This window comes from Panthera onca, chromosome D1 (assembly GCF_046562875.1).
Source record: "Panthera onca isolate mPanOnc1 chromosome D1, mPanOnc1 haplotype 2, whole genome shotgun sequence".
Lineage (NCBI taxonomy): Eukaryota > Metazoa > Chordata > Mammalia > Carnivora > Felidae > Panthera > Panthera onca.
The window spans coordinates 55,782,731-55,810,693 of record NC_138348.1 but is presented as its reverse complement, the minus strand read 5'-3'; the positions used below and the strand labels follow the sequence as shown (position 1 = coordinate 55,810,693).

Genomic DNA, 27,963 nt, shown 5'->3' with positions numbered 1-27,963 from the left:
CCACCCAGGTGCCCAGCAGGGGTTATTTTATATAGGAAAGATCTACAAGGTGATATCTGGGCAGAGGCCATAGTGAAGTAAGGAAAGTTTCTGTATGGATATGGAGGAGTATCTTGTACCAGTCCCAGCTTATCAAGAAGCAATGTTGTGGTTGGACTGGCCTTGACCCTTGTGCTTCCTGTTATGAATGTAAGATGCCTTTCAGCAATAACCATCAGGAAACTTTGAAAAAAATGAAGATTTATTACTCACAGAACCTGGAAATTACACAGCTTACCTGGGGCCACACAACGAGGTCGTGGGTAGAGACAGCACACGGGCCTGGGGTTCCACTTTTATTGGAGTCATGGGTGGGGGCCTAGGGTTTCACGGTTTCACTCTTTATTGGTGAACTTAAAACATGAAAGCAGGGGCCACCTGCTGGCTCGGTCAGTAGAGCATATGACTCTTAATCTCAGGCTTGTGGGTTCAAGCCCCATGTTGGGCATGGAGCCTACTTGAAATAAATAAATTAAATAAATAAGAGTGAGAATTTAAAGTGTGAGAAGAGAAAAAACAAGATCTCCAAAACAAAAGAGCATCCGTTGGCGGGGAGGTGACCTGGCTCTTTAGCCCATGTGGCTGGCAATATGTTTATTGAAGAAGACTGTCCTTGATATGGATGTCTCAGTAGTCAAAGCTTAAGTCAGGCATTTGGGCTGCAAAAAAGAACAACCCACTGTCAAGGTTTACATTATAATCTTCCCTGTGATGCTGAGGTATCAGAGGCAATGGTGAGGAGATTAATGGTGGCGGGGTAGCCCACATGCTAAAAGTCGGGGGTAGGGCACCTTGTTGCCCAGAAATTGCACATAAATAGGATTATAATAGTAAATGCTATAATAATTATACAGACAATATTCTGAAATCCAGTCCACAGCCGTCGTCTCAAACTTGAAAGGTCCAGCCATGAAAACAGGTTAGTGATTGCAAGAGTTTAGCCATCTGTTCAAAGATTTGGGTGATGTTGTAGAATATTTTTTTTATTAATATTTATTTTGAGAGAGAGAGAGAGCACAAGCAGGGGAGGGACAGAGAGAGAGAGAGGGAGAGAGAGATCCCAAGCAGGCTCCATGCTGTAGGCACAGAGCCCAACTCAGGACTCCATCTTATGACTGTGAGATCATGACCTGAGCCAAAATCGAGTTGGATGCTTAACCAACTGAGCCACCCAGGAGCGCCCATATGTCATTAATTCTTGATCTTGATGTTTCGTTACAGTCTTGTGAATCCAGCTTTTCGTAAGAGTTCTGTAAATTCTTACTGAGTTCAATGGTATGATCTGAAAGTTATCAGAAAGCTGTACTTGTCAGAGTCCTTTCCATGAATCTCCTTGAAGATGAAGCACTTTTGCAAGAGACTCAGAGTAAAACAATAACTGCCTGTAAATGAAAAAAGACTTAAAATGCCCATAGTTAAGGGGTGTCTGGGTGGCTCAGTAGGTTACGTGTTCAACTTCAGCTCAGGTCATGATCTCTTAGTTTGTGAGTTTGAGCCCCGCATCAGGCTCTGCTGTCAGCTCAGAGACCACTTCAGATCCTCTGCCCCCTCTCTCTCTGCCCCTTTCCCACTCACACTCTTTCTCTCCCTCTCTCTCTCTTCTAAAAATAAACATTAAAAAATGCCCATAGTTAAAAGTCTGATGAGAGTTCTGTTTAGTGAAATTGATGAGGAAATTTGGTTATTTCTGTGATATGCAAACATGTTAAGATGGTAACTGGAATTATGGCTGATAATGTTACATATTGGACTTCTGGGAATTTCATATAATTTCTGGAACACTTGTATTAGTAACATATATCCATACAAGGATATCCATGAAGAAAGTTTAGCATTATTTCTTACTTGGCATGTTTCCATGTAATTTAACACATCAAATAAGTCCAATTCGTTTAATGTCTTATTCTATTTTTTTTAAAGTTTATTTATTTATTTTGAGACAGAGAGAGAGAGAGAGAAAACAAACATAAGTGGGGGAGGGGCAGGGAGAGGGAGAGACAGAATCCCAAGCAGACTCCTCACCATCAGTGCAGAGCCTGAGATGGGGCTCAAACTCATGAACCATGAGATCATGACCTGAGCTGAGATCAAGAGTCAGACGCTTAACCAACTGAGCTACCCAGACTCCCCTATTTTTTTATTTGTTTGTTTTTTTATTTTTTATTTACTTTTTTTTTTTTTTTTTTTTGAGAGAGAGAGCACAAGCAGAGGAAAGGGACAGAGGGAGAGAGAGAATCTTAAGCAGACTCTATGCTCGGCACAGAGCCCAAAGCAGGGCTTGGCTCTACCTCACGACCCTGAGATAATGACCTGAGCCAAAATCAAGAGTGAGACAATCTACTGAGCCATCCAGGCACCCCTCTTTTTTTTATGTTTGTTTTTTTAATGTTTATTTATTTATTTTGAGAGAGAGAACACACACACGTGCACATGCACACTCACATGAGTGGGGAAAAGGGTAGAGAATCTCAAGCAGCCTTCACACTGTAGGGCAGAGCCCAATGCAGGGCTCAAACCCATGAACCATGACACTATGATCTGAGCCAAGATCAAGAGTCAGACGCTTAAACAACTGAGCTACCCTGGTGTCCCTTAATGTCTTTTTTTATACAGAGAGAGAACAAATCTTTTGAGATGTTCCAGGTGCCCTTTAGAAAATCCCAAATGTATTTCCAAATTAAAAAACAAAACAAAACAGAACTTCATTTAGAATTTGATTTGGGAGGCACCTGGGTGGCTCAGTTGGTTAAGTGTCCAACTCTTGATCTTGGCTTAGGTCATGATCTCACAGATCGTGAGACTGAGCCCTGTATACAGCTCTGCGCTGACAATGTGGAGTCTGCTTGAGATTCTCTCTCTCCCCCCCCCTCTTTCTCTGCCCCTCCCCTGCTTATGCTCTCTCTCTCTGAAAATAAATAAATAAAACTTAAAAAAAATGATTTGGGAAAGTTTGATTTTTGTCATTTATTTTCCTCTTTCCCATTATGAAATAACCAGTTTTTTTTTTTTTAGGGCAAATTTTTCTTTTTCCTTAACAAAAATGCATCTTCATACTTCATACCTTCTCTTAGCCAAAACCATATCCTACTTTCCTTGCATACCGAGTTGTTTCCTTTATTAGTTCTAGTAGCTTTAATTACATATATTAATTAGAATTCTTAACCCTTAGAAACCTTAATTTCTAGTAACAACTAAAAGGCAACGAGTTGTGAACTTTTACATCAGCATTCATTAGATTGGCAAATTTATGAATATATTTAACAATTTCTAGTAACACACATTTCCCCATAACACAATTTTTCCATGTGACCCAAGACATGTTTACTAACAGACCCAGATGTCTTTAAGTTCTTCTATGATGAGAGGTCAAAAGCAGGTAAATTTAGACTTGTTTAACAATTAATGTTTCTGGGTGGCTCAGTTGGTTAAGCGCTGGACTCTTGATTTCAGTTCAGATCATGATCTCATGGTTCATGAGTTCAAGCCCCATATCATGTTCTGTGCTGACAGTGCAGAGCCTGCTTGGGATTCTGTCTCTCCCTTTCTCTGCCCCTCCCCTGCTTATGCTCTCTAAATAAATAAATAAATAATAAACAAACAAATAAACAAACAAGTAAAACTTAAAAAAATAATTAATGTTTCAGTATTTCATCTTGTTTAGAAATAATATAGACATTCAATGAATTCCCATCATTTAATTTAACTTAGCAAAATTCTTTTTTTTTTTTAGTTTATTTACTTATTTTGAGAGAGAAAGAGCGAAAGCACACATGCACACGAGCTGGGGAGGGGCAGAGAGAGAGAATCCCAAGCAGGCTCCTAGCTGTCTGTGCAGGGCCCAATGTGGGACTTGAACTCACAAACCTTGAGATCATGACCTGAACCGAAATCAAGAGTTGGATACTTAACCAACTGAGCCAGTCAGGCACCCCTCTTTTTTTTTTTTTTTTTAACTTAGCAAAATTATAACAATGAAAGTTACCAAAGATTTGCGAAACTGTTTTTTTTTTTTTTTAAGATTTTATTTTTTTAAAGTAATCTCCACACCCAACATGGGGCTCAAACCCACAACCCTGAGATCAAGAGTTGCATGCTTGGGGCGCCTGGGTGGCTCAGTCAGTTAAGCATCTGACTTCAGTTCAGGTCATGATCTCGCGGTTCGAGTTGGAGCCCCATGTCAGGCTCTGTGCTGACAGCTCAGAGCCTGGAGCCTGCTTTGGATTCTGTGTCTCCCTCTCTCTGTGCCCCTCCCCAGCTTATTCTCTCTCTCTCTCTCTCTCTCTCTCTCTCTCTCTCTCTCAAAAATAAAACATTAAAAAAAAATGAAGAGTTGCATGCTCCATTGACTGAACCAGCCAGGTGCCCCATGAAACTGGACATGCTATAAGATATAATTACTGATGAAAGTTTCACCTAAAAACTCTTGTCCCACTTACATCTATCTAAATCACTGCTCCTAACAATTATGTTTAGGATACCCGAAAACACTTCATTAGACACTAGACAAAGTCAGCCATCATCCCAAGCTACTGTTCTTCCTGACAAAATTTATATTAGAGATAACATGAATTTGACTAATAAACCAGGTAGAATAAAAGTTGTATGTCTGCATTATAGTTAATGTTGATAACTCTGAAGACATACCGATTTTAATTAAATCAAATTTAAACTAGATTTATTTACCAAAGATTATCCCAGATCATGTGAACTTAAAAAACATTTGGGTTAGTTTCTGTATTTCTGAGTTTTAGGAATATTTAATTCATAAGTGCTCATTTAAAAAAAAAATTAACATTTACTCATTTTTGAGAGACAGAAAGCATGAGTGGAGAAGGGGCAGAGGGAGGAAGACACAGAATCCAAAGCAAGCCTCTGGCTCTGAGCTGTCAGCACAAAGCCTGATGTGGGGTTCGAATTCACCAACTGCGAGATCATGACCTGAGCCGAAGTTGGACGCTCAACCCACTGAGCCACCCAGGCGCCCCTTTAAGTGCTCATTTTTAAGCCAATTAAATGGAACTCTTATCAATTAATTTTGGCAATACCATCTGGAGGTAGAGAGAGAGAAAAAAAAAACCCACATGTACAGAACATATATCCACAGACATACGTAAACATACAGAGATACACAGAGACACTATTGCAAAATTTTAGCCATGAATCAAGTACATAACATAAAAGTCACTAGTTTATAAAAAAGTTGAATCCCAGTTGGCAGATGGAACAAGTTAAGGTGTCTTGCTCCAATGGCTAAAGCTTTTTACTAATAGTTGTGAAGGCTTTTAAGATTTGTACTTGTCCTTGACAAGTAGACTTAAGTTACATCCTGGGGTGTTTACACTTCAAAGACACGGTGAGATTTACATTTTCAAGGGACCAAGAAAGAATGTAAGTTTTCTCCTTGGGGTTTTAGTGCCTTTTTGATGGTTTTGCTGGTACCTGGAAAATATAGTGGCACTGACCTTTAATTAGAGGAGCACCCCATAAAAATAATTCTGTGGACTCGAGGTCAAATCGGGCCTATTCAGAAATGGAAATGAAGAGGGAGTCATTTGGGTCATTGTAGTCATGAAAAGGATAAACCCATGGGACCATGCTCATTTTGTGCAGCAGGAGATGGGCTTCACCTTAGTCTTTCCATTCACTGTGAGCCTTAGCAGTGATCACTGTGATGGAAAGATGGCATGGAGCTAGGCAGTAAATATCCAAGGGAGGAGAGAAGTATGAGTATGAGGGGACTCTAGGGGCCTTTGCCCCATTTCCCTCTTCCTCTTCCTTGGAGGCCTTGATAACCATATCAGCTTTCCCTTTGGTGGCAGGGATGCCTCCAGAAGTATGCTTCTAGTTCTGCCCCATTCAGGGGAAAGCTGAGGGGTTCAGGATCTGTGATATCTTAGAGGAAACAAGCACATAACCTGGATGGATCTTTTAAAAAGTTATGGATTTTACGGTCTTCAGAGATACTGGCCAGTTGGTGCATTTTGGCAGCCATGAGTAACAATTCAGAGCCCATTCCAAACCAACAAGAAAACTTGCAATAGCCTGTTTGTTCCTCTCTTTCCTTCCTGCTGCATAAAATCTCTAAGAAATGTTTGAATTCCAGTTAAGGTACAGTTGTGGTCTCAGTTTCTACTTTTTGTTTTTATCCTGTTACCTTAATCTTAGGTGTTGTTGCCAAGAATTTTGGATGACATCACTGTAAGCCCTCTTGCTAGGTGGCTGCTTTCCTTTCCAGAGTGTACCAAAAGACCTCTCTGGATTGGGGTCTGCCTCCACTAGCGCAATATACATAGGATCTTTGGGAAAAGCTCCTAGGCCTCTGAGTATAATACCAGAGTCTTGCATTTTGGTTTACATGGCATTGACTAACACCCAGGAAGTGTCCGTGGGGTTTTGCATTTATCAAGGAGATGGTGTACCTCCTCAGGGTTCTCAAGAGGCTCTGGCACCAGATGTTCAGGACATGTATATCTGTCCATCATTTTATGTAGTAACACCTGACCAGGGATTGGTAATATCCCATTGGGTCAGGGGATGAAGAGTGGAAGTAGTGAGTGAAGTGGTGTCAGAGACTGTAGGCCTCTGTTGTATTTTCCCTCTGGTGGTGCCATTGGTTTCCGCTCGCAAAGCTATTTCAGTCTTCTGGATTAGGACATGTAGTCCAAGCATAACTCACTGACTCAGTGGTTGCAGGTGGGAGTCTCCTGTCCTCTTTTCCTTGTGTCTTTAGCCCAGAGCCTCTCCTTGGGCAGTGACAATGCCCTTGTGATCCAGTCTACCTTTCTTAGCTCTTCTTGGCCATGAGGCATGGAGGACCCTCTCACACAGTAATAGTCAATTAAGGCCTTTATAATTAGGAGTCTGATTATCTCATTAGACACTGTGGGCTTGATCGCGATGCTCTGGGGAGATCATTGGATTGTTATGATAGCTGTGACTCTTTGTGTTGCACGCCACAGACAACATACCACAGGGCCAGTATGCAAAAGCACATAGCAGTGTGACAGACCCCCAGCAAGTGGTGCTTCTTTCTGAGATGATGTTACCCATCTGAGTTAGGTGGTTAATAAGCAAGTTACAGGTAAAAAAAGGCATTCGCTCCCCCCCTAAGGTAACTGCAAGGACCATCATGCAGTCCTGCCAGCCACACTGATGTGGAAACAAAGGCAAACGAAAAATTAAATTTCCTTACTGCCTACAGCTCATTGACAAATCCTTGGGACAAGCAGAGTGACATTCCTCTAGGAGCTCAGCTGCTTCGATGATGACACTTTGCTAAGGGCAAAAGGCAACCTTAGCTTAACATTATCCCAACCTCTAGGATCCTGTAAGTCTACCTGAACATATAAAAATTGCTTTGGAAACTTCCTTTACCCCCTCTCCCCCCAAAGATATATGTTGGCAATCATCCTCCAAGCATACGGCCCACTGAAATACATCTGAAGAGTCTCATGATAAAGGTTTTACTAGACAGTAATAAATGCCTTTTCCTAACAACAGCTGGCCCCTTCAAGGTCCTGGAAACCTTGCTTCCAAAATTCCTTAGAAGACCTATGCTATCCCTAACCACCTCCCAACCTGAGGGTGTATTATCAATCACCTATCACAACCCCAGGGCAGCTCTTTCTGCCCATGGGTCCTGCTCCATGCTTTAATAAAATCACCTTTTTGCACCAAAGATGTCTCAAGAATTCTTTCTTAGCCAATGGTTCTGGATGCACCCCTGCCCCCACCCCCCCAACTCTAAAACCGCATCAATACCAATTGTTCTGTGCTGGTCTCAGCCTACTGGTAAGCAGTGCTGTGGTTGGGCTGGCCCTTGTGATTCTTTTTTTAAGATGCCCTTCAGCAGTAATCATCAGGAAACTTTGGAGGAAAGGTTTATTACTTACAGAACCTGGAAATTACACAGCATACTTGTGGCCACACAGCAAGGTCACCATAGAAAGAGCACATGGGCCTAGGGTTCTGGGGTTTTGCTTTTATTGGGGTCGATGGTTGGGGCCTTGGGTTTTGAGGGCTCAGTTTTTTTGTTTTTTGGGTTTTTTTGAGGGAGAGAGACAGAGCCCGAGTGGGGAAGGGGTAGAAAGAAAAGGAGACACAGAATCTGAAGCAGGTTCCAGGCTCTGAGCTGTCAGCACAGAGCCCGACTCAGGGCTTGCACTTATGAACCGCGAGATCATGACCTGAGCTGAAGTCAGATGCTTAACTTACTGAGCCACTTAATTGCCCCTGAGGGCCCAGTCTTTTTGGGGAATTTAAAACTTAAGAGTGATAATTTAAAGTGGGGGAAGAGAACAAACAAGTGGCCCAAAGTGGTCAGTTATCAAAGTCAGCAAAATCCCTAAAACAAAGGAGACTTGGTGGAGGAGAGGCGGCCTGTTTATTAGAAATGGCTGTCAGTTGGACCGCTCAGTAACCAAAGCTTAAGTCAGGCACTTGCATTACAAAAAACAAAAGAAACCAACTGTCAGAGGTTACATCGCAAGAGGGATGTGTTCCAGACAGAGGGAACAGTAAGCCCAAAGGCCCTGAAGCAAAAATGCACTCTAAACATTTCAGGAACAAATAGGAGGGAGATATTGTATTCACATCACTCAGCTCTTGCCCTTCCTGGATCCTGGAGAATTCTCTGCACAGAGCCATGGATTTTCCTCTCTAGCTTATGGGCTTTGGACTTATTTCTGACTCTTGAGAAATCCCTATCCTACCTCCTACTTTCAGCCCAGGGCTGGCTTGAATAAAACACAATGAAGGAGCAAGTAGTATCTCAGGACAGAAGGGCCACGGCCAGGAAGTATCTTCTAGGGACTCACATAGATCTGGAGACATGTTTGGGATATTATGTTAGAGAAAACAGAAGCTGGGATATGAAGTGGAATCTGCCTGGGTCCCCAGCAAGTCACAGTAGGGTCAAGGTAAGGCCCAGGATTCCTGGCTCCCATTCTGTCCACTCAATCTCAGGGCCACCAAAGCCTTTCCCATCTGAGTTCTTTCTCATCTCTCTTTCTCTATCCTCAGATACCTGGTTCTGCCCAAAAGGATTTTCACTGTTCTTTAAACACATCATCATCTCCTTTCAACTCCATACCCTTAAAGGTAATAATGCCTCTTTGTACAGCTCCTTCTCTCACTTGTCTACCAGGTAAACTCCTATTCATCCCTCAAGGCCCTCTCAAATGTTTCCTTCCCTGGAACAAAAGTCTAAACTCAGTTTCTCCAGAACCCATTCATCTCTCCTTTCTCTGTACTCTCATAACACTCTTGCATACATTGATTTTAACATTTACTATGCTCTCCTATAATTGTCTATAATTGACTTAGTCCTCACTGCACTATATTTTTCTCTACGAGAGGGATTATTTCTGCTTCATTGCTCTATCCATAGGGCCTAGCATGGTGTCTGGCTTTTGCATGGTACTCAATAAATGTTGACCGAACAGTGGAACAAAGGAAGGAATATGAAGCAAATTCCTTAACCTCTCAGAGTCTTAGTTTTATTATCTTTGAAATGAAAGCAAGTTAAGCACCTGGCAAGGTTAAATGATGGATAATGAATGTAAAACAAATGTCACCATCATTGACTGAGTTACCCAAGCCAAAAATAGGGAATCACACAAATTTTCCATTTCTCCCACTCCCTCTTCCTCTATCTGGAACTAACCAGTCACCATGGCTTGTTGAACCTGGCTAAAGACCTTGGTAAGAAACTCTAGCTTACAGGGGAATTTCCACTAGGCCAGAGCTGTCAGGAAGCATGAGAGGCAAAAGGTGCTGGCAGTAGGGATCCTGTAAGGAAAAGAAGCAGGAGGAGAGACTCATGGGGACATAGGCCACAAGAAAAGCAGAGAAAGGATCGAGGAGATGGGAGACGTCAGGCTTTGTCCTGGGGACATAGAAACCACTTAAGTCTGTGCCCTCAGGAGTTCCTGGTCTGCTTGGGAAACAACTAGAAACACAATTTGTACAGAACTAGGTTGTAGTAGATGTGAGAAGGGAGATGATTATTATTTTCAGAAATACCAAACAAAAGCTGTGCTGTCTAGTTAACAATAGGTTTACAACCTATTGGAAATATGTACAAACTGCCTCCCGCCCCCGCCTCACCCACACACACACAATGGAGTCCCAAAGCCTTAGATACTTCATTTCCTGGTTCTTCTTCCCCTCTCTGTTTTGCAGGCTTATTTTCCTGGGCTTTGCAATGAGCATGCGCCAAAGAACAAAGGGAGGAGAGACTGAAAGTCTCTGCATCACCTTAGGGAATGTACATTTGTTCCAATCAGATTACCTTTTGCCTTACATGGGCATAGGTAATGCCCGGGTAAGACTGTAACCTCTGTAGTACTTAGCCAGTGAGGAACCAGGGGAGGGACTTGTGTGCTAGGAAACAAATTGTCTGCGGTAAATGCCCAGAGTATGCCTGTTTGTCAGACACCCACTTGCAAGAACATTGATTAAAACCTCGTTTCACTGTGCTCTGAGTCTCTGCATCCCTCCTTTGGTTGGGTTGATGGGCTTATTTCTAAAGGTGGAGCATGACCACCTTCCTGATACCCCTTCTTTACTTGACTTACAGGATATCTCCCAGCTTGCTTGCCTGCCTTTCTTCATCTTCTTCTTCTTCTTCTTCTTCTTCTTCTTCTTCTTCTTCTTCTTATAATTATTATTATTATTATTATTATTATTATTATTATTATTATTTTGGCCCTCCTTCTCAGTCTGGTTTGCGGCTTCTCCTAGTTTCCTCAAATCCTGAATGTTGAAGGAAAGTATTTTCCATCTACAGTCACTCCTTTGATGATCTTATTTAGTCTCATGGCTTTAAATGCCATCTGTGTGCTGTTAACTCCCAAATTGATATATCCAGTCTAGATGTCTCCCCTGGCCCTCAGACCTCCTGTCCCTTCCTCCTCCTGCCCTCTCACCATCTGTACACTAATGGGCATTTCAAACTCCACACACCCAAAAATGAACTCCAGATAGTTGCCTCCCCAAAACAGCATCTCCTTTGTCTTTTGCATCTCAGAAATGGCAACACTGGTCTTCCAGTTGTTTAGTCCAAACATCTTGGCTCCTTTCTGCCTCTGATATTCTACATCCAATCTCTCAGCAAGCTCTCTTGTCCCTACCCTCTAAATATACTCATATTTCAACCACTTCTCATCCCCCACCTCTGGATTATTATAATTGGCTCCCAATTGGTCTCCCTGCTTCTACCACTCTCCCTCCTAAATCTATTCTTCATAGAACAGCCAGAGTAACTGTTAAAATGTAAATCAGATCATGTGGATCTTCTGCTCAAAACCCTTCACAGGATTCTCAAGATGGAGTAAAAGCTAAAATCGTTACTGTGACTTGCAAGGCTGTACTATCTGGCTCCTGCTACTTCTCTGGCCTCATCTCCTGCTCTCACCACAGTACACTATGCTCCAGCAATTCTCCACCCTTTGTACTTGATCTCTCTGAAATGTTCTTTCCTAAACATCATATCAATGCCCTCCCCCTTCTTTTTCTTCAGACCTTTATTCAAAAGTCATTTTCCTAATAAGGTCTTCCTTGGCCTCCCTACCTAAAATAAAAAAAAACTTCCCTCCCCACTTCTCTGATTTTTCTCCTAGGCATTTACTGCTATCTTAAAACTATATATTTTATTTAACTTCTTTGTTGTTTATCTCTTCCATTAGAATGGAAGCTGCATGAAGAGATGTGGGGGGGGGGGGTCTGTTTTGTTCACTATTATATACCCACTATTTAGACTAGTGACAGGAATACAGTAAGGCACCCAGAAGGTATTTGAGTGAATGGATGAAAAAGGTGGACAGTTCCAAGAGGCAAAATTTACTCTTTAATGAAAACTTTGTAACAACTAGAGCTGCTTGGAAACATAATCATGTTAACATACACAGTACACTAGGACTTAAATATGTAGTCTCGTCAAATCCTCACATCAGTCCAGGATAGGAGGAAGGCTGCATAGTTTTCGAAGCTGGTTGAAGACAAAACTAAATCCAGGTGGGGAAAACGACTTGTTAAACTTCACACATCTGGTGTGGTCAGGAGTAGAACTGTGGATGAATGCTAGCTCTAGAAGAGGCTGGTGGGTGATGGAGCTTAATGGGGGTTGGGTTTGAAGGACTGCCGTTGTCAGAAGGCATGATCTCTGAAGGGGAGGCTGAGTCAGAGGTTACTGGAACAGAATCATCAGGGAAGGAGTGGGAGAGATGACGAGGCTGACCACTAATGTATTTAGCCCAGGCCTGGAGAGGGCAGCTGAATTCCCCAAAAGCAGTGCCTGAAGCTGACTAGTCACTCAAACCCATACATGATTTCAAATGCAGAACTGGAACTGGACCGGCAATCTTATGAAACCTGTGAGTCCCCTGCGGGTCTGCAGAGTCTGGCTTCTCCACTGGAGTGTGAGGTCTACTGGGGGCAGGGACCATGTTCCTAGATTTTCCCCAGCTTCTAGCAGAGTCTGGAATATAGTATGGACTCAACTATTTTTTTAAGTTTATGTATTTTGAGAGTGCACGCAAACACATACACGCCCACACACTCACGCCCACACCCTCACACCCCCCCCCCCCACACGAGTGGGGGAGGGGCAGAGAAAGAGGGTAAGAGAGGGACTCCTAAGCAGGCTCCGCACTGCCAGCACAGAGCCGGTCCCGCAGCTCCAACCCTCCAAGTGAGATCATGAACCGAGCCAAAGTTGGATGCTCAACCAACTGAGCCACCAAGGTGCCCCAGGACTCAACTATTTCTGTTGAAGTCGTACATAAATAAAGCATGCGCCCCAACAAGAAACTTAGGGTGAGAATGGGAAGGCAGATGAGGTGTAATATCACTCAGCAATTCTGGGGTAAAAGTGGACAAATTTTCCTAGGACGCCACAGGACGAACAGTCCTAGTACTAAAACAGATTGCTGCTAGTTTTCAGTAGGCGTTCGCAAGCACACCCAGGCTAAACACGGAGGGGCGGGGCCAGACTGGAGAGGGCCCTCGGCGGAGGCTCGAGGAGGGGCCAAAGAGTAGGCAAATTTCCAACCTTAACGACGTGACTAAGGTGTAGAGCGTCACATCCGGTGTGGAGGGCGGGAACGAGAAACAAAAGGAGAGCGAAGGCGCATGCGTTGGTGCTTCCCCGGTTCTGGTGGGCCCTTCCGCTCAGGCAGAGAGAAGTGCTTCCGGGTCGCTGCCGGCTGCCGCCTCCCGGCGCGGTAAGTACGGAAGCCAGGCTGAGGCTGCTGTCTCTCTGCCCCTTCTCTTCTTCCTCCCTCGGAGAAACCCCGTGGCCCTGACCCGGCTCTTCAGGAGCTCCGTGCCCACACTCTTAACAGTAAAGAGCTCCAGCTCATTGGCCGCTTCCTCGAGGCTAAGCTCCACCCCGTCGCACAAGATCCGTCACTCATTGGTGTCACTTTCTGTCACCCAGCAGTTCTTCCAGTTAATTGGCCCTATTCAGGCCTCGCTGCTTTTGCGATTAGCAACCCTATAAAGGGCAAATGCCTGTTCGAATCCCGCCCCTGCATTCTTCTTGTTGGGTCACCCCGCGGTCATTTTCATAATAAGCGAAGAATGGGCGGTGGCTTTGCCGCGAGGGGTGGGGCTTTCGGAGCCTCGGTCTCTCGCCTCAAACTTACTGGCCGTGAGGATGGGTGTTGTGTCAGTGACACGGGCCGGGAAGCTGAGGTTTACTAAAGGACAGCGGCTGGCCCAGGATCAGTCAAATGAATTAGGGCAAAAGTAGAACTAGACGTAGGTCCTTTTCTCCTGCTCATCTCTTCTACTGCCTGGCCTCGATTTCTTCCCCGTAGGAATTCTATGCCCCACCTCACTGTGTGACCTAGAGACAGTGTTGCTTGTCCCAGGGCCTTGATTTTCCTGTGAACTGAAAGGTTTTAATTCAGATTCTCTGGGACCTTTCTGGTCCGCTCCCTCAGCTAAATCTGTGCTGAATTTACGTATTCTCTCACGTTAGTTCATTCAGCCTAACATTTACTTATTTATGCATTTACTCATGCCTTTAGAATGCCTTTCTGAACCATATTGCACGTGGTAGCCCATCCCCACCCCAGTTTGGTTGTGGTTCATGAGAGAGGTGGTTAGTGCCCTAAATTTCTGACGTGGAGTAAGAATGGAATGGATTCTCATAAAAGGGCAAAAAGTAGGTCTTCATGTTTGGAAGAGGTAAAGATAGTGTCAGTGGAGCCCTGCTACCTTTAATTTTGTTTAATTTTGTAATACCAGTCTGCATTCTGGATTCATAGCTCTACATGTTGGCTTCCATTTTCCACTCCTTGAATAGCTTGCAAACAGCTTTACTTCTCCACAAAGTAAATTGATTATCAGAATAATTATGAGGGTGGGTATAACTGTTATCCCCCATTTTACAGATGAGGAAACTGAGGCTCAGAGAGGTTAAGTGACTTGGCCGAGGTCAAACAGCTAGTAAGTGGTGGAGCCAGGACTCAAACCCAGGTCTGTCTGATTCCCACAAGGAAGAGCTATTTCCCCCTACCTTCTACTCCACCCCATCCCCAAATCAGACTAACCAAATAACTGAAATCAAATACTTCTGATCTGGATTCACCTGGCCCTTTACCTCAGTCTAGGAGCCATGTCCACCTTGTTTCCCTCACTCTTCCCCCGTGTGACTGAGACACTGTGGTTTAATCTGGATCGACCCTGTGTGGAGGAGACGGAGCTGCAGCAGCAAGAGCAACAGCATCAGGCCTGGGTGAGTAAGGACCTAGCACAGTGGTGGAGCCTTAGTCAGGGACCTCCCCTGCCTTTCACAGACCATGATCCTGGAGGAGCTTTTTGCCCTGAGCTGGGAACAATCAAGCTGGGAGGTAGGAGGCCTAGGTTCCAGTCTTTATGCTACTGATTTACGGTGGGACCATGGGATTTCTGGGCCAGGTTGGAGCCCAGGCTCTGTTCTCTAACTCATAGGAAATAGTAATTTTGACTGTATTGAGGATGTAGCAGATGCCATATTCTCTATCAGTCTCTCACTTTACCCTCACTGTAATCTCATAAGGCAACCATGGCCCAGAGAATTTAGTTGGATCCAGTTTATAAGTAAGTAGCAGATGACAAGAAACAAAGGGATTGACTCTTTCTAGAAACTGAGAGGAAGGGGCGCCTGGGTGGCTCGGTCGGTTAAGCATTCGACTTCGGCTCAGGTCATGATCTCACGGTCCGTGAGTTCGAGCCCCGTGTCGGGCTCTGTGCTGACCACTCAGAGCCTGGAGCCTGTTTCAGATTCTGTGTCTCCCTCTCTCTCTGCCCCTCCCCTGTTCATGCTCTGTCTCTCTCTGTCTCAAAAATAAAAATAAACGTTAAAATTAAAAAAAAAAAAACTGAGAGGAAGCTTCTCCATACTTGGGGGTGGGGGTATCTTCTTAGGGGCAGAGTGGGCCAGTCCCATGCCCCTGACATGCCCTGCTTGGGCCCTGACCCTCCTCTCCCCCTTTGGCCACAGCTCCAGAGCATCGCAGAGAAAGACAACAATCTGGTACCCATTGGCAAGCCGGCCTCGGAGGTGAGTGGTTCCAATAGGTAGGGCCTTTGTGGGGCTCAGGTGGACTAAAGCTTTGCTCTAATTCTGAAGGTCCTACCTCTGACTCCAGAGCAATTGTGGTCCTCAGCTCTAGGCAGAGGCCATAAAGGGGATCTAGAGTGGGTGGCCATTGGACCTAGCACCAAGGTCCTGCAAAACATGCACCAGTCTGCTAGACTCAAGGCGGGGGGCAAGTCTGGGGAATGGAGGGTCACTCACTGCCCCTGAGAAAGGCTCCAAGTGGACCAGCCCTTGAAGTGGTCCAGGCAAGCCTACAGAGCCTATAGGCTCTCCCCTGCCTCACCAGCACTATGATGACGAGGAAGAGGAGGATGAAGATGACGACGAGGATAGTGAAGAGGACTCAGAGGATGATGAGGACATGCAGGACATGGATGAGATGAATGATTACAATGAGTCACCTGATGATGGAGAGGTCAATGAGGTAGGCAGGGGTGTGGGGGTGGGCCCCTGCCTGTGACCTAACTGGTGGCCAAGGATACAGAGACTCTGGATCCAACCAGGGGCAGGATCTGGGACTACGGCCGGCTGGGTGGCTGAGGCCCCTCCCCACCCACACCTAGCCTTCTCTCCAGGTGGACATGGAAGGCAACGAACAGGATCAGGACCAGTGGATGATCTAGGTAGACAAGGCAGGGTGGCCTCAGGCAAATTCCAGGCCAGCCCAACTTATCCTGCACCCCCTGCAGAACCAGCTGATTGCCCCAGTGCCTGAAAGCTCACCCTTGGGTATCTCTTCAGCTGCTGCCAAGAACTGGTCTCCTTGGCTCCTTCTAGGCCATCACTTTGCCCTTGAGTCTCCAGGGCCTGAGCCCACCCCACCTTTCCGCCCATTACCTCACCCCTTGGTTGCCAGGTATAGTCTCTTTCTAACTCCCTTTAATAAAGACACAGGAATGATTTTATTTTTTTCCCCGTGTCTATTCCCTAATTGTTGGTCGGGCCCAGAGGAATCCAGCATCTTCTCTTGAGCTTCAGGGAGAGGGCATACAAGGGACTTCAGGCAAGCCTACTGGATCATGTTGTCCAGGGCTAGAGGTGGTCCTGGCCCTGGGCCCAGGCTCCATTACCATTTTCTCTGGCTCAGCTTGTACCCATTCCTTCAGAGCCTCTAACTCAATGTTTACTGTTTCCTCTGATCCTAACTGGAATTGCATGGGCTGAGGAGGGAAGGCTTCTGAGGCCTAGAGCTAGGAGGCCCCTGGAGATTTTCCAGCTGGCTTCCTTGGTGTTAAGAGAGATTAAATCTTCAGGCAGCACGGGGACTCCCTTGGAGTCACCCAGAAAATCAGTGATAGAGTTGGGTTGGGAGCCCAGGTCTCTTGCCTGTCAATCCATGGCTCTCTGGAAGGAGGGGGGCAATGGAACCAAGCATCCTGATAGAACTTGATGTCCCAGGTCAGTGTAGAACTGGAGTGGGGCAGAGGTTGGAGGACAGCCTCCCCAGCCTGAGTCCAGCATGTGTCAGGCCACAAGCAGGGAGAAGAATGGATGTTCTGAGGTCCTTGCTTCGGTGGGGGTGGAGAGGCAGCAGTAAGTGCCCCTGGGCCTGGACCTCAGCCAGGCCCTGCATAGGTGAGCTGGGCTATGCCGTCCTTGATGGCAGGGAAGTCTGGGAGGCCAGTGTGGTGGAGGCGGCAGCGGTAGCGGCCACAGCTCTTGGCATACTGCAGGAAGCGGGGTGCACCAGGGAACAGCGCATGGTCAGCCAGTACAGTGGCACCAGCTGGCAGCAGGGCATGGGCCTCCAAAAGCTGCAGGTCTCGCAGGTAACGTCGGGGCTGGTGTGCCAGGAGCACCAAGTCTACCTGACTCAGCTGGTACTGGGTTTGTAGGTGTGGGATCACCTCCTCTGAGCTACTCACGATGAGCTCCACCTGTGGGGATGGGAGGAGTTGGAGGTGAGGGTGGGAGGGTCTGTTCTCCCATACCAGACTTCACCAGGATCTGGCTTACTTTATGCCATTTCCTCTGTCCTCAGAACCCAAGAAGTCAGGATCAGTATTGTGATTTCCATTCTGCCAGTGATGAAGCTGAGATTCAGAGGATAAGTTCTTTGCCCAAAGTCATAACAGCTCACAAGAGGTAGACTTAAGGTTTGGACCCATATTTGCTGGTCTCCAAAGACCTTCCTTTTAACTGCTCCTTTGTCATCCAGCAGCAAATATGAGCAAATGACTTGGAACAGACAGGAGTTCACACATCACCCAGGGTCACAGTCTCCTACTGTGCTGCCTAGGTGGGATTCCCTTACTGGGGGAATCTCCTAGGTGGGATTCCCTTACTGGGGAGGCCTGGCTAGGGCAAGGCTGGGGGTGGAAGGGAAGATACTAGGGTCAGGGAGGCAGGGGCTGACCGTGCGCTCGTCGAAGCCAGCCAGGCGGATGAGTTTTTCAGCCACTGCTGCGGTGCGTGGGTTCCACTCCACAGTGAGAAGGCGGCCCCCAGGGGGCAGGGCACGGGCAATAAGCAAAGTGGAGTACCCACAGTGGGTGCCCAGCTCCAGCACACAAGCAGGAGCCTTCTCTTCCACCAGCCGCATCAGGATCTGACCTGGGGGGGGAAGATGGCTTATTGCAGCAGACATGGGAGATGGATTCAGGGCCCCTGATAGAAAGGGATCTCAAATGTCCACCTGTCTCACTGTAGCCCTCAACCAGCTGGGGTCTCCTTGGACTACAGCTCCAGCTGCCTCGCTCGTCCTCTGACCCTCCAGGCTTTCGTCCTTCAGTCTCATCTTTGTACCAGCCACTAGCTATCTTTCCAACAAACAAATGTGACCCTGTTGCTCCTTGGTTCCTGTGATCCTAAAGGCCTTTGGGATTGAACTTGGGATCCTCAGCCTGACATTCAGGACCTTCTTGGACCTGATCCTATCCAACCTTTCCAGCTCTTCCCATCTGTAGACTGTACCACATTCCTCCAAAACAACTGTGCCCAGAGTCAACCAAGTCATCACTGGCTCATTCCTTCATGGCGCATTAGTATATGTGACTGGCTTTGCCTCTTCCTACCCCTGTCCTTATCTGCTTGGCCAAATTGAAAACAATCCTTATAGGCTCCATTTAAGTGTTGCTTCCTCCAGGAAGGCTAAGGCAGAAACAGGCACCAGGTTCCTGAGAGACCTTGGCTAGAACTTCCAGTTTCATTCCTCTTTGTTTTGTTCACTGGGTAGCTTTCTAACCTGGGAATTGGAAAAATTTCTTCAGACTCTAAAAGCACTTGTGCCAGGAGCTGGGACTGAGACAAAGCCAGGTAGCTATCCTGAATGGGATGTGGGAGCCTCCACGGTGAGGGGAGAATGAATCAGCACAGATAATTACAAAGTTATGGGTTATGTGCTGAGATGTTATCCCCTTTGTATTATGCCCCCTCTGAGGCTAGCATTTATGGCTGATTCATCTGTGTGGCCTCTACCTCCTTTTCCAACCTAGCACCTAGTACATGCCTAGTTCAAATGGGATGGCAGTAAGTGTTTGCTATATGAATGAATAACTTTGCCCAGCCCCCTCATTTGCAGAGGAGAAAAAAGAGACTCAGGATGAAGAACCTGCCCAATGCGCCCAGTAGGCACTGGCAGATCTCAGACCTTCCTTACCATCTTGGGGGTATTTCCTGGAGCAGAAGGCTAGGGAACACTGACCTTTGACAGGCCCCATGTGGCCCAGGTACTCGCAGTGGCTGCTCCAATGGTCCAGGGTGGTGAGGATATGACTGGGGTCTCCAGGCAGGGCATGAGTGAGCACATAGCTGAAGGCCCGTTCCTCAATCTGCAGCCCTGACAGGCAGTCTCGGAGGCTCCGCAGCAAGACCATACGCACCAGCAGTCGGAAGTAGTGACGGTAACGCACCAGCAATGTCACCACCAGTGGCAGGAAGGCCAGTGCGATGGCGGGGGACATAGTCCCTACCAGGGCTCTGGGGTGAAGGAAGGCAGACAGGGAAACTCACCATTGCTTGTCATTTGTATTATCCCTATATTTTACAAACCATGGCTCAGAAAGGCTAAGTCTTTTGTGCAGAGTCATACAACAGAACCAGGATTTGAATCTGAATTGGTCCAATTCCAAGCTCATGTACTTTCAAGGAATCCATGCTAGTCTACGTTCTACACCCAACCTCAAACCACCTCTTCCCACCTCTGCCCCCTGATTCTGTCTTCACCTTACTTTTCCCACCCATTTTGCCTCATCTCTGTCGTCACCCCTTCAGGACCACTTTCCACAGTCTTTGGAAATATCCTACCCACCCCCCCCCCCAACCGCCTGCATCTCCTGATGAGATTTCTTCCCACCCCTCCATCTGCTCTTCCCTGTGGGTGGGAGGAGTCCTTGATTCTATATTTCTTCTCCAGTTGTCTCCCCTCCCCTGCATTCACCTTTTATGTTCTCTCTCAGAATTCCTTGTAAAAGCATGTATACACACAGCACATGCTTCCCCCCTACTCGAGCCTCTTCTCCCAAGCCCTATCCCTAATGGGGAGGGTAAGTGTCTTCTCCTCTCCCATACCTTGAACCATCCATCCACCCCTTCCTCCAGATCTGACCCTCGTGAGCTCCTGGTGATGGTGGGGACTAAAACTGAAGGTAAGAGTGTATAAATGGATGTGAGTAGGTGAGTGATAGTGAGTTTGAACTCGTGTGCTTGGGAACCCACACTCAAGAGCCCTGCTTACCTGTGCTGGAGACTTCTGCTTGGGGAAGATCAGAGCCTAGAACAGGAGGGGGAGGCCTCAGGGCCAGAGAACTCTGAGGCCGGCTGGACTTGCTCTCAATTATTGATGCAGAAGCTGCTGCTGTTACCTGAGACATGTGGTTCAAGTTACTAGCTGCAGGAACAAGGTGGGGCTGACTCCTACCCTTCATGAGCCCTAAATTTACAGAACCCCAGGGTCTTGATTTGAGGGGTGATGACAGCTACTGGGTTTGGTGACCTCTCCTCCAACTCCTTGTATCAGGATATGGGGGCATGGTGTGAGCCAAGGAAATGGGAGGCTGTAATTTACTCAATTCAAAATTCAAGTTTTGTTTAAGCAATTGCCAGGGTGTGGGTCACAGAGAGGAGTCAGATCTTGTCTCATTCCTCCAGGAACTCCAAATTTAGCGGAAGAGACTGATCCAGAAACAGAATAAAGCATAATGCAATTCTTCACGGATATGGGGACTTTAGGCTGTTCTGTGAACTTCTGTGTATCTAGACAGAGCAGTGTGTGGCACATCACAGACAGTAATTACTTGATTTGATAAATGAATGGAGCTACGTGGAATAGGGATTAAGCACAGGGAGTTGGGGATGCCCAAAGAATGGGGTCAGAAATGGCAATCAGGAGGATATTGTTTGTATTCAGGCCTGAAGGCAGACCTCGTGGGGAGGCGGTGTGCCAACATGTGGAAAGTCCAGGAGGTCAATCAGGAAACTGCAAATAAATATTTACAACCCCTGCACCACCACCACCACCATTACCATTAACCCCCACGACCCCAGTGCTGAAAAGGGAGGCAGGTATCAGGTGCTGCAAGATGTTGAATAACAGACTTGTTGAATGACCAGTGTTCAGGGTCCAAGGGAAGATATGGGATGGTTCTAAAAAAAGCACTGATAGTCAGCTTTGTGAATTAGGATTACTAGAGTTGATGTAAAAAGGCAAGCAAGATTGCAGAGAAATGCCTGAGGGCAAAGACTGCCAGGTGGCCTCTCTTCCAGGATTGAGCTCTGCTCCTCTTTGGCTCGTGAAGGAATAAGAGCTCTTCTTCCAATAAGTCTCCCATCCCCAGTACAGGTTGAGAACTCCGTTGGGGGCTACAGTCTTTATGTGTCTTCCAACTTGGTGCTGGGCATCTGGGTCCAGTGTTTGTACACGGAGACTGTGTGCTCGAGGAGCGAAGGGCCTGAGTCCCACTCTTCCTTCGCATGGCATTTACGGGAGCATTTGGTATAAGTTCGCTCACTGACCCTGAATGGTAGCCTGGCAGCCACGCGACCACACAGTACACATCAGGAGGGCCTCTTTAAGTCGGCGGAAGACTCCAGCTCCAAGACTGAGAAGACGCTGAAGTCATGTGACCTGCCCCTCCCTTTCATCGCATCACGTGCCTCGCGTCTTGTCAAGCGAGGTGAGCCCTCCCATTGGTTGGCGATGATCATGCGGTGGAGGCGGGGCCGGAAGCCAGTGTTGCGGCGGTAGCTGCGGGGCTCTGGGAAGGGATAGGCAGGGCGGCGGGTGGCTGCTCGCTGGATGCAGCCACGGGTCATGTGACCGGAAGGGCTCCCGACGGACGCCGTCCCTCCTCGGCGCGGCCTGAGCGCCCGGCCCGACCCCGGCCATGGGGTGCTGCTACAGCAGCGAGAACGAGGACTCGGACCAGGTGCGGCCGCGGCGGGCGAGGCTCGGGAATGAGGGTTGAGAGGCTAGGGCGTGGGGCCCAGAAAAAAGCCTGCAGAAGAACGGGACTGTGGGCCTCACTTAGTACGGAGGCCGGGAGGGGACAGATTACGGAGGGGACGCTCGGCCGGGCTCCTACCCCTGTTAAAGCCCCAGCTTTCTCTACACAGTCTCCGCTTTGGGGTGTGCAGACAGCCCCCTGTCCCGCTCGCTCCCACCCCTTTCATGTTATCCTATCTTTAAACCTTTATAGCCTTCAGAATCCTCAGCCTCGGTCCTTGGGAAACACTGTCTTCCAAGCTTCCTGTGCTTTTTCTGTGCTTGTATGAGCGGGCTTTGTGAATCCATTCTAAAGATGGGTAAGCTGAGGCTCAGAGTTAGCTTTTCCTAACATGAATCAGGAATCTATGTATCTTCTCAGTCCCTCGAGTTGGAGAAGGAAGGTCACTGCGGTTTGGGGTCAGAGAAGGCTTCTGGAAGTAGGTGGCATTTGAGTTGACCAGTAAAGAATTTAATAGAGACCATGACATCAAGACGTTTTGGGGAAGCAACAAAGCGGGTTTCACTTTGGCTGTATTGGATTAGAGAGGTGGGATGAGAGCTCAGTTTGACCTGCCTCGGTGCAGTTTTTGCTTGGGGCCTGCGAGTTCCTTTAGCTAGAGGGGTGCTTGCCCTGGGAATTTGACTGTAGACCTGATCCCTTTGCAGAAAGGATTAGGCTGGGAAGATTGTGCAGTTTTAAGTTCTTCCTCTTCCCCTTGGTGCATTCTCACTTCTCCCTACATCTTAATCTCTGACCTGCCTGCCCGATCTCCTTTTAGGAGTGGGGAGACCTTCCCAAGGATGAAGTCTCAAGCTCTTGCCTCTAAGCTTGGGTCCAACATGTGTTGGGTTTCAACACATTCTAGACACACAGATGACAGAAGGATTTCAGCAAGTAGCTCACAGTCTGGTGGAGAGATGGTCACAGAAGTGGATTATATTATTGGTATTTGGGAAGTCGGTCTTTCCCCAGTGACTCACATGAAACTATTTTGGGTTAAGAACTTAAGGTTAGGAAAATGCCCTTTGTTTGAGAGGCATGGGTGTCTCTTGGGCCTCATTAATTCTCCAAACCCCCAATGAACACATATTCCTATTTCCTGTCCCTTACACCTTAGGCATACATCATGTCCGCTATCCCTCACTTCACCCCAGCATCTTAGAGGAGACAGTATTCCTGCCTACTGGGAAAACTGTGGCCTAATGGAAAATTGTCTCCTAAAGGATAACACGAACTCTTTCAGGGAATGAGTTAAGAAGGGTTAGGACCTTCTCAGAAAGGATACCAGCTTCTAGCTGGGAGAGCTGGGTTTATTGATCTGAACTTTCATCTTGACAGGCTCTCACTTCTGTTTCTAACCCCCAGAGAGGTGCTCAGTCAGTGCTGGGTGATTTGAGCCTTCATGTGGCAAAGGTCTACAAGCCATTCCCTATCCCAAAATCCCTTTCTCAGCTCTTGGGCAGGCCCCTCCCCCACTTTAATCTCTGCTCCCTTGTTAAAATAAAAAGAAATAAATGACACATTTTCAAAGACTTTTTATAGTTCTCTCATTTGACGTCTGCCAAATGTTTGTCGTATAGGTGTAGGTTATGTACTTAAAGGTAAGGGAAAAGTTCAGAGAGGCTAAGATATTTAGCCAAAGACACAAAGCTGAGTAATGCTGTAGTCAACGTATCTTGATACCAAGCCATGTGCTTTATCCATTGGGCCAAAATATTCTTTTCAGCTATGCCCATACACCAGGTGACTACTTATGGACAGACCATGTATATGTGTCTGTGCTGGAGTAGACAGTGAAAGCCTGACTCCTGGGTTGACACTGACTCAGGGACAAACCTTGGTGTGAAACACTTCCTCCATGCTTCACTTGCCCTTGGGGGTGGGGTGATGTTATTTGTTCACTCTGATTGGGGGTAGCCTGGCCTCTTCTGGGAGTCTAGGTCTCAGGAAAACTTCGTTGTTCTTGAACAATCCACTTAGACATGGGGGACAGGGGAGACCTGTCCTATAGGAAGATCTGTCTGAAGTAGGGCTGGGAGAAGGACAGCACACAGGAAGCAAATTCAGGGTTATGGAGCCAGCTTTCCTTTGAGATAGTTTGATCTTTAGCAAGCATTTTGTCCTTCTAGCCCTTGAATACTTAGTCTGTGTTTTGAGGAGGAGGAGGGTATGTCTAGGAGTTGGGAGGTGATAGGACAGAGTCCCACAGCTTTTGTCTCATACTATTGGGAACCGAAGACGCTTGGCAACCTAGACTTGAGAAGGAAGAGTATTGTGAAAAGGCTCGGCCTGCCTAGGGTGGGGCAGGCGAGCAGGAGGAAGTGGCCCTCTGTAAGGAGAGTTGTGGAGTTGGGGGCAGGGGAACTGGGAGCCCACAGTGGGAAGGTCTATGGTAGGAACTGAGATCTGCCTGGAGTGGAGCACTGGTGGTCTGGCACTAAGGGTTGGTGAGTCAGCATTAGGCAGGATGGGCCCCCTTGTCTTTGGCTTTGTCCTGGGCACCCTTGCTCTTTATGGCTTGAATAGATACCCAGCAGGCCTGCTTATCCAATTTGTGGCTGACATAAAGCCAGCAGGGATTTGCAGCTGATAGGCTCAAGGCAGGGTCATATTCAGAGAGACTGCAGTAGATTAGAATAAGGGGCTGGAATAGGACCAGGGAGACTTGGTTTGGCCCCATGTTAGTTCTGGGGTTTGTGATTATTGGCTTAAGCTAGCAGTAACAGGACTACTGAAAATTAACAAACCACAAGAATAGAAGTGTGGTGACTTGGCAAGGGAGGGAACAGCTGCACTGTTCTGGTCAGGTTTCACCAGGTGCACCAAGTTTGGTTCTGGGAGTCATATACAAAGAAAGCATTAGAGAAGAGTGAACACCTGAGAGTAGAAGGGACCTGCCCTCTAGGAAGGGGGCACACTTGGACTGTGTGACCCAGAGGCTGGGACTCTTGCCCTGAGATTACATGAGGAATATAATTGTCTGGCCTCACGGGGCCTCCATCCTAGGAGCAGACAGCCTTTCTGGGAAGGGCCTGGTCTGGGGGATCAGGAGGGCCATTCTTGGGCTCCTGACTCCCATCAGTTTCTAGACCTTACTCCTCTGGCTTCCAGCTTCCAGTATTCTTTCTCATCAGGTGCTAGACTGTTTGCTGAAGCTCCAGAGTGGTTATTGAGTACATGCTTTGTGTCTCTGTCCATCTTTTCAGGGCCTCTAGGGCTGCTTGGATTTACTTTAATTCATCCTAGACCCACAACTCAGCTGAGCTCCAAAGGGCAGGCAGGACTGAGCCTTATCTGACATTCCATACACTTCAGCACTTGGGATATTTTTTGGTGCTTAAAAGTCAGAGCTGGGCTGAAAGGAGAGCCCAAGAAAGGCAGGTTGGACTAAAGGCTCCAGGGTTGGGGTGCCTGGGTGGCTCTGTTGGTTGAGTGTCTGACTCTTGATTTTGGCTCCAGTCATAATCCTAGGGTTGTGAAATCCAGCCCCACATCAGCTCCAGCCCCAAATTGGGCTCCGTGCTGAGTGTTGAGCCTGCTTAAGATCCTCTCTCTCTCTTTCTCTCTCTCTCTCTCTCTCTCTCTTTCTCTCTTTCTCTCTCTTTCTCTGCCCCTCTCCCTTGCTAGCATGTGTGTTCTCTCTCAAATAAGTAAGTAAATAAATAAATAAATCTAACTAAAGGCTCTGGGGCTTACTTCTCCTCCATGGCCTTTCCCAGGACCGAGAGGAGCGGAAACTGCTGCTGGACCCTAGCAGCCCCCCTACCAAAGCCCTCAATGGAGCTGAGCCCAACTACCACAGCCTGCCTTCCACTCGCACAGATGAGCAGGCCCTGCTCTCCTCCATTCTTGCTAAGACAGCCAGGTGAGCACTGCAGGACCAAGCCTGGGCAGAGCTTTCTCCATCCATGTTAAAAGCTGGGATAGGGGGACTGGGCCCAGGACATGGGGGATGGGACAAGGTCAGTGGTGAGAGATGCCTCTAGGCCTGGGCTTGCTCCAGTGGGGAGGCAGGGACATGGTGTCAGATAGCTCTGGAATTGGGACTTGGCAGTGAGTCCTGTGTATCCCTCTTAAAGCACCTGTCATGTTCCCTCTGCCTCCTCTCCCCAAAGCAACATCATTGACGTGTCTGCTGCGGACTCCCAGGGCATGGAGCAGCATGAGTACATGGACCGGGCAAGGCAGTACAGGTGAGACCTGGCCAGCTTGCATCCCTCCCTCAGGCTACTTGGGTCCCTCCCTGCCCCTCAATCCCTTATCCAGCTTTGGAGTCCGAGCCCCAGTCCAGGCTCCTTGTTTGGGTGTGGCCCAGGAGACTGACAACAAATCTCTCTGGTACCTCAGCAGATGTGCATGTTGGCCCTGTTTGCCCCATGGCCTTCAAGGGTGCGGAGGCCAAGGGAGGTGGGCCTGGAGTGAGTTTGTGGTGAGCAGAGGCCACCGTCACCCTGCTTCTCTGGCCTGAGGGAGTGAGACTTCCCCGAGCCGGGCTGGACTGGGCAGAGCAGACTGGCCTGACTGCCCACCCCATCCTCCCTCTTGGCCAGCACCCGCTTGGCTGTGCTGAGCAGCAGCCTGACCCACTGGAAGAAGCTGCCACCGCTGCCATCTCTCACCAGCCAGCCCCACCAAGTGCTGGCCAGCGAGCCCATCCCCTTCTCCGACTTACAGCAGGTGAGCCACCCCTTGGCCCGCCCCTGCCCATCCTTCCTGCACTGCCCAGGCTGTGGCAGAGGGTTCGCCCTCTCCATCTCAGAGGCAGTAGGGAAGTGGAGTTAGAGAGCCTGGTAGCTCAAGTACCTTGCTCAGTCTCACCTCTCTTACTTTGTGTCTTCTCCTCTCCACCTTTGTTCTCTTTCTCCCCTTTGTTCTTTTCCATCTTTCCCATCTTTCCCATCCCTGCCTTTCTCTTTGGCTTCCTATCCCCCATCATCCCCTCCTCTCTCGCCACCCAATCCACTTCCCTGGCTTTTTGGATCTCCCTTCTCACTGCCTCTCTCTGTTCCTCTCCTCCCTGGTCCCTCTGTCTCAGGTCTCCAGGATAGCTGCTTATGCCTACAGTGCACTTTCTCAGATCCGAGTGGATGCAAAAGAGGAGCTGGTTGTACAGTTTGGGATCCCATGAAGAGAGGGATCCTTGGGACAGCTCTTCTCCTCTCTTCACCCGTCTTCACCCTGCCTCTCCTGGCCCCCAGCCTCACTGCGGCTCATACAGTACCCTAACCTGCTACTAATCACAGAGAAGAGTGTGGAGGAGGAGAAGAAGCTGGAAGGCTGGAAGCCTGAGCAAGTGAGGATGGAGCAAGGGAGGGTAGAACCATTTGGGACTGGCGTTCAAAGCCCTGGCCAGGGATGGGGTGGGGGTCAAAAGATTAGGGCGTAGTAGGTCTTCACTGTCACTGGGAAGGTGAAGGTACCACTGTGAGAGAGTGATCCTTAGGGGGCCTATGGGGGCCCCCTTCCCATCCTTTCTCTTGGCCTCACTCCTGCCCCCCTCTCCCTGACTTGGTGCTCACATGCACCTCAGTAGGGTTTGTGACCAGGGTCTGGACGAGCTTGAATCTGAATGAATTGAGTTTGTATATCTAGCACCCTGGGTTTTTACATGTTTGGGGTTTTGTTTTGGTTTGTCACCCTCGATAAAGGAAGTGTATTCATCTGTGTGCTGGCTGCAGCCCGTCTGTCCTGCCCACCACCCTGATACTACTTCTGGTCTGTGAGCAGTGAGATGGATGCGGGGGGTGGGGGATGTCTTCTAGGGGCATTAAGAGGAATCCAGGAGATAAGGGTTCAGGGTTCCCCGGTCTTAGCCAGAACTTGGCCTGGAATAACATCAGATTGGATAAGACCATGCTTGTCCTTTCTTGGTGATGGGAACACTGTCAAAACTGAACAGACTTGAATCTG

At 47.8% G+C, this 27,963-nt stretch overlaps 3 protein-coding genes across 7 annotated transcripts; 2 read left to right on the top strand and 1 right to left on the bottom strand.

The window, feature by feature from the left end:
- Positions 1 to 13,143: 13,143 nt before the first annotated feature.
- Positions 13,144 to 16,533, top strand: ANAPC15 (anaphase promoting complex subunit 15). 5 transcript variants are annotated; one of them, XM_060605776.2, is made up of 5 exons: positions 13,144 to 13,262; positions 14,653 to 14,782; positions 15,530 to 15,589; positions 15,915 to 16,052; positions 16,204 to 16,533. In XM_060605776.2, exons 1-5 carry the CDS (start codon positions 13,171 to 13,173, stop codon positions 16,249 to 16,251), a joined length of 468 nt encoding a protein of 155 aa, XP_060461759.1. In that variant the 5' UTR covers positions 13,144 to 13,170; the 3' UTR covers positions 16,252 to 16,533. The 5 variants fall into 5 exon arrangements, with proteins under 5 accessions (XP_060461759.1, XP_060461762.1, XP_060461760.1 ...); XM_060605779.3 differs by having other exon boundaries at positions 13,165 to 13,262; positions 14,658 to 14,782; XM_060605777.2 differs by lacking the exon at positions 13,144 to 13,262 and adding an exon at positions 13,685 to 13,800.
- A 111-nt stretch (positions 16,534 to 16,644) lies between these two features.
- LOC132661326 (transmembrane O-methyltransferase) lies at positions 16,645 to 20,418 on the bottom strand. Its single transcript, XM_060605762.3, has 4 exons — positions 20,304 to 20,418; positions 19,272 to 19,546; positions 17,985 to 18,181; positions 16,645 to 17,505 (listed from the first exon to the last, which is right to left on the bottom strand). Exons 2-4 carry the CDS (start codon positions 19,528 to 19,530, stop codon positions 17,185 to 17,187), a joined length of 777 nt encoding a protein of 258 aa, XP_060461745.1. The 5' UTR covers positions 19,531 to 19,546; positions 20,304 to 20,418; the 3' UTR covers positions 16,645 to 17,184.
- Positions 20,419 to 21,807: 1,389 nt separating this feature from the next.
- On the top strand, positions 21,808 to 27,719 carry LAMTOR1 (late endosomal/lysosomal adaptor, MAPK and MTOR activator 1). Its single transcript, XM_060605775.3, has 5 exons — positions 21,808 to 21,993; positions 25,773 to 25,918; positions 26,169 to 26,246; positions 26,604 to 26,730; positions 27,089 to 27,719. The coding sequence occupies exons 1-5, from the start codon at positions 21,952 to 21,954 to the stop codon at positions 27,179 to 27,181; spliced, it is 486 nt and encodes a 161-aa protein (XP_060461758.1). The 5' UTR covers positions 21,808 to 21,951; the 3' UTR covers positions 27,182 to 27,719.
- Positions 27,720 to 27,963: the final 244 nt, after the last annotated feature.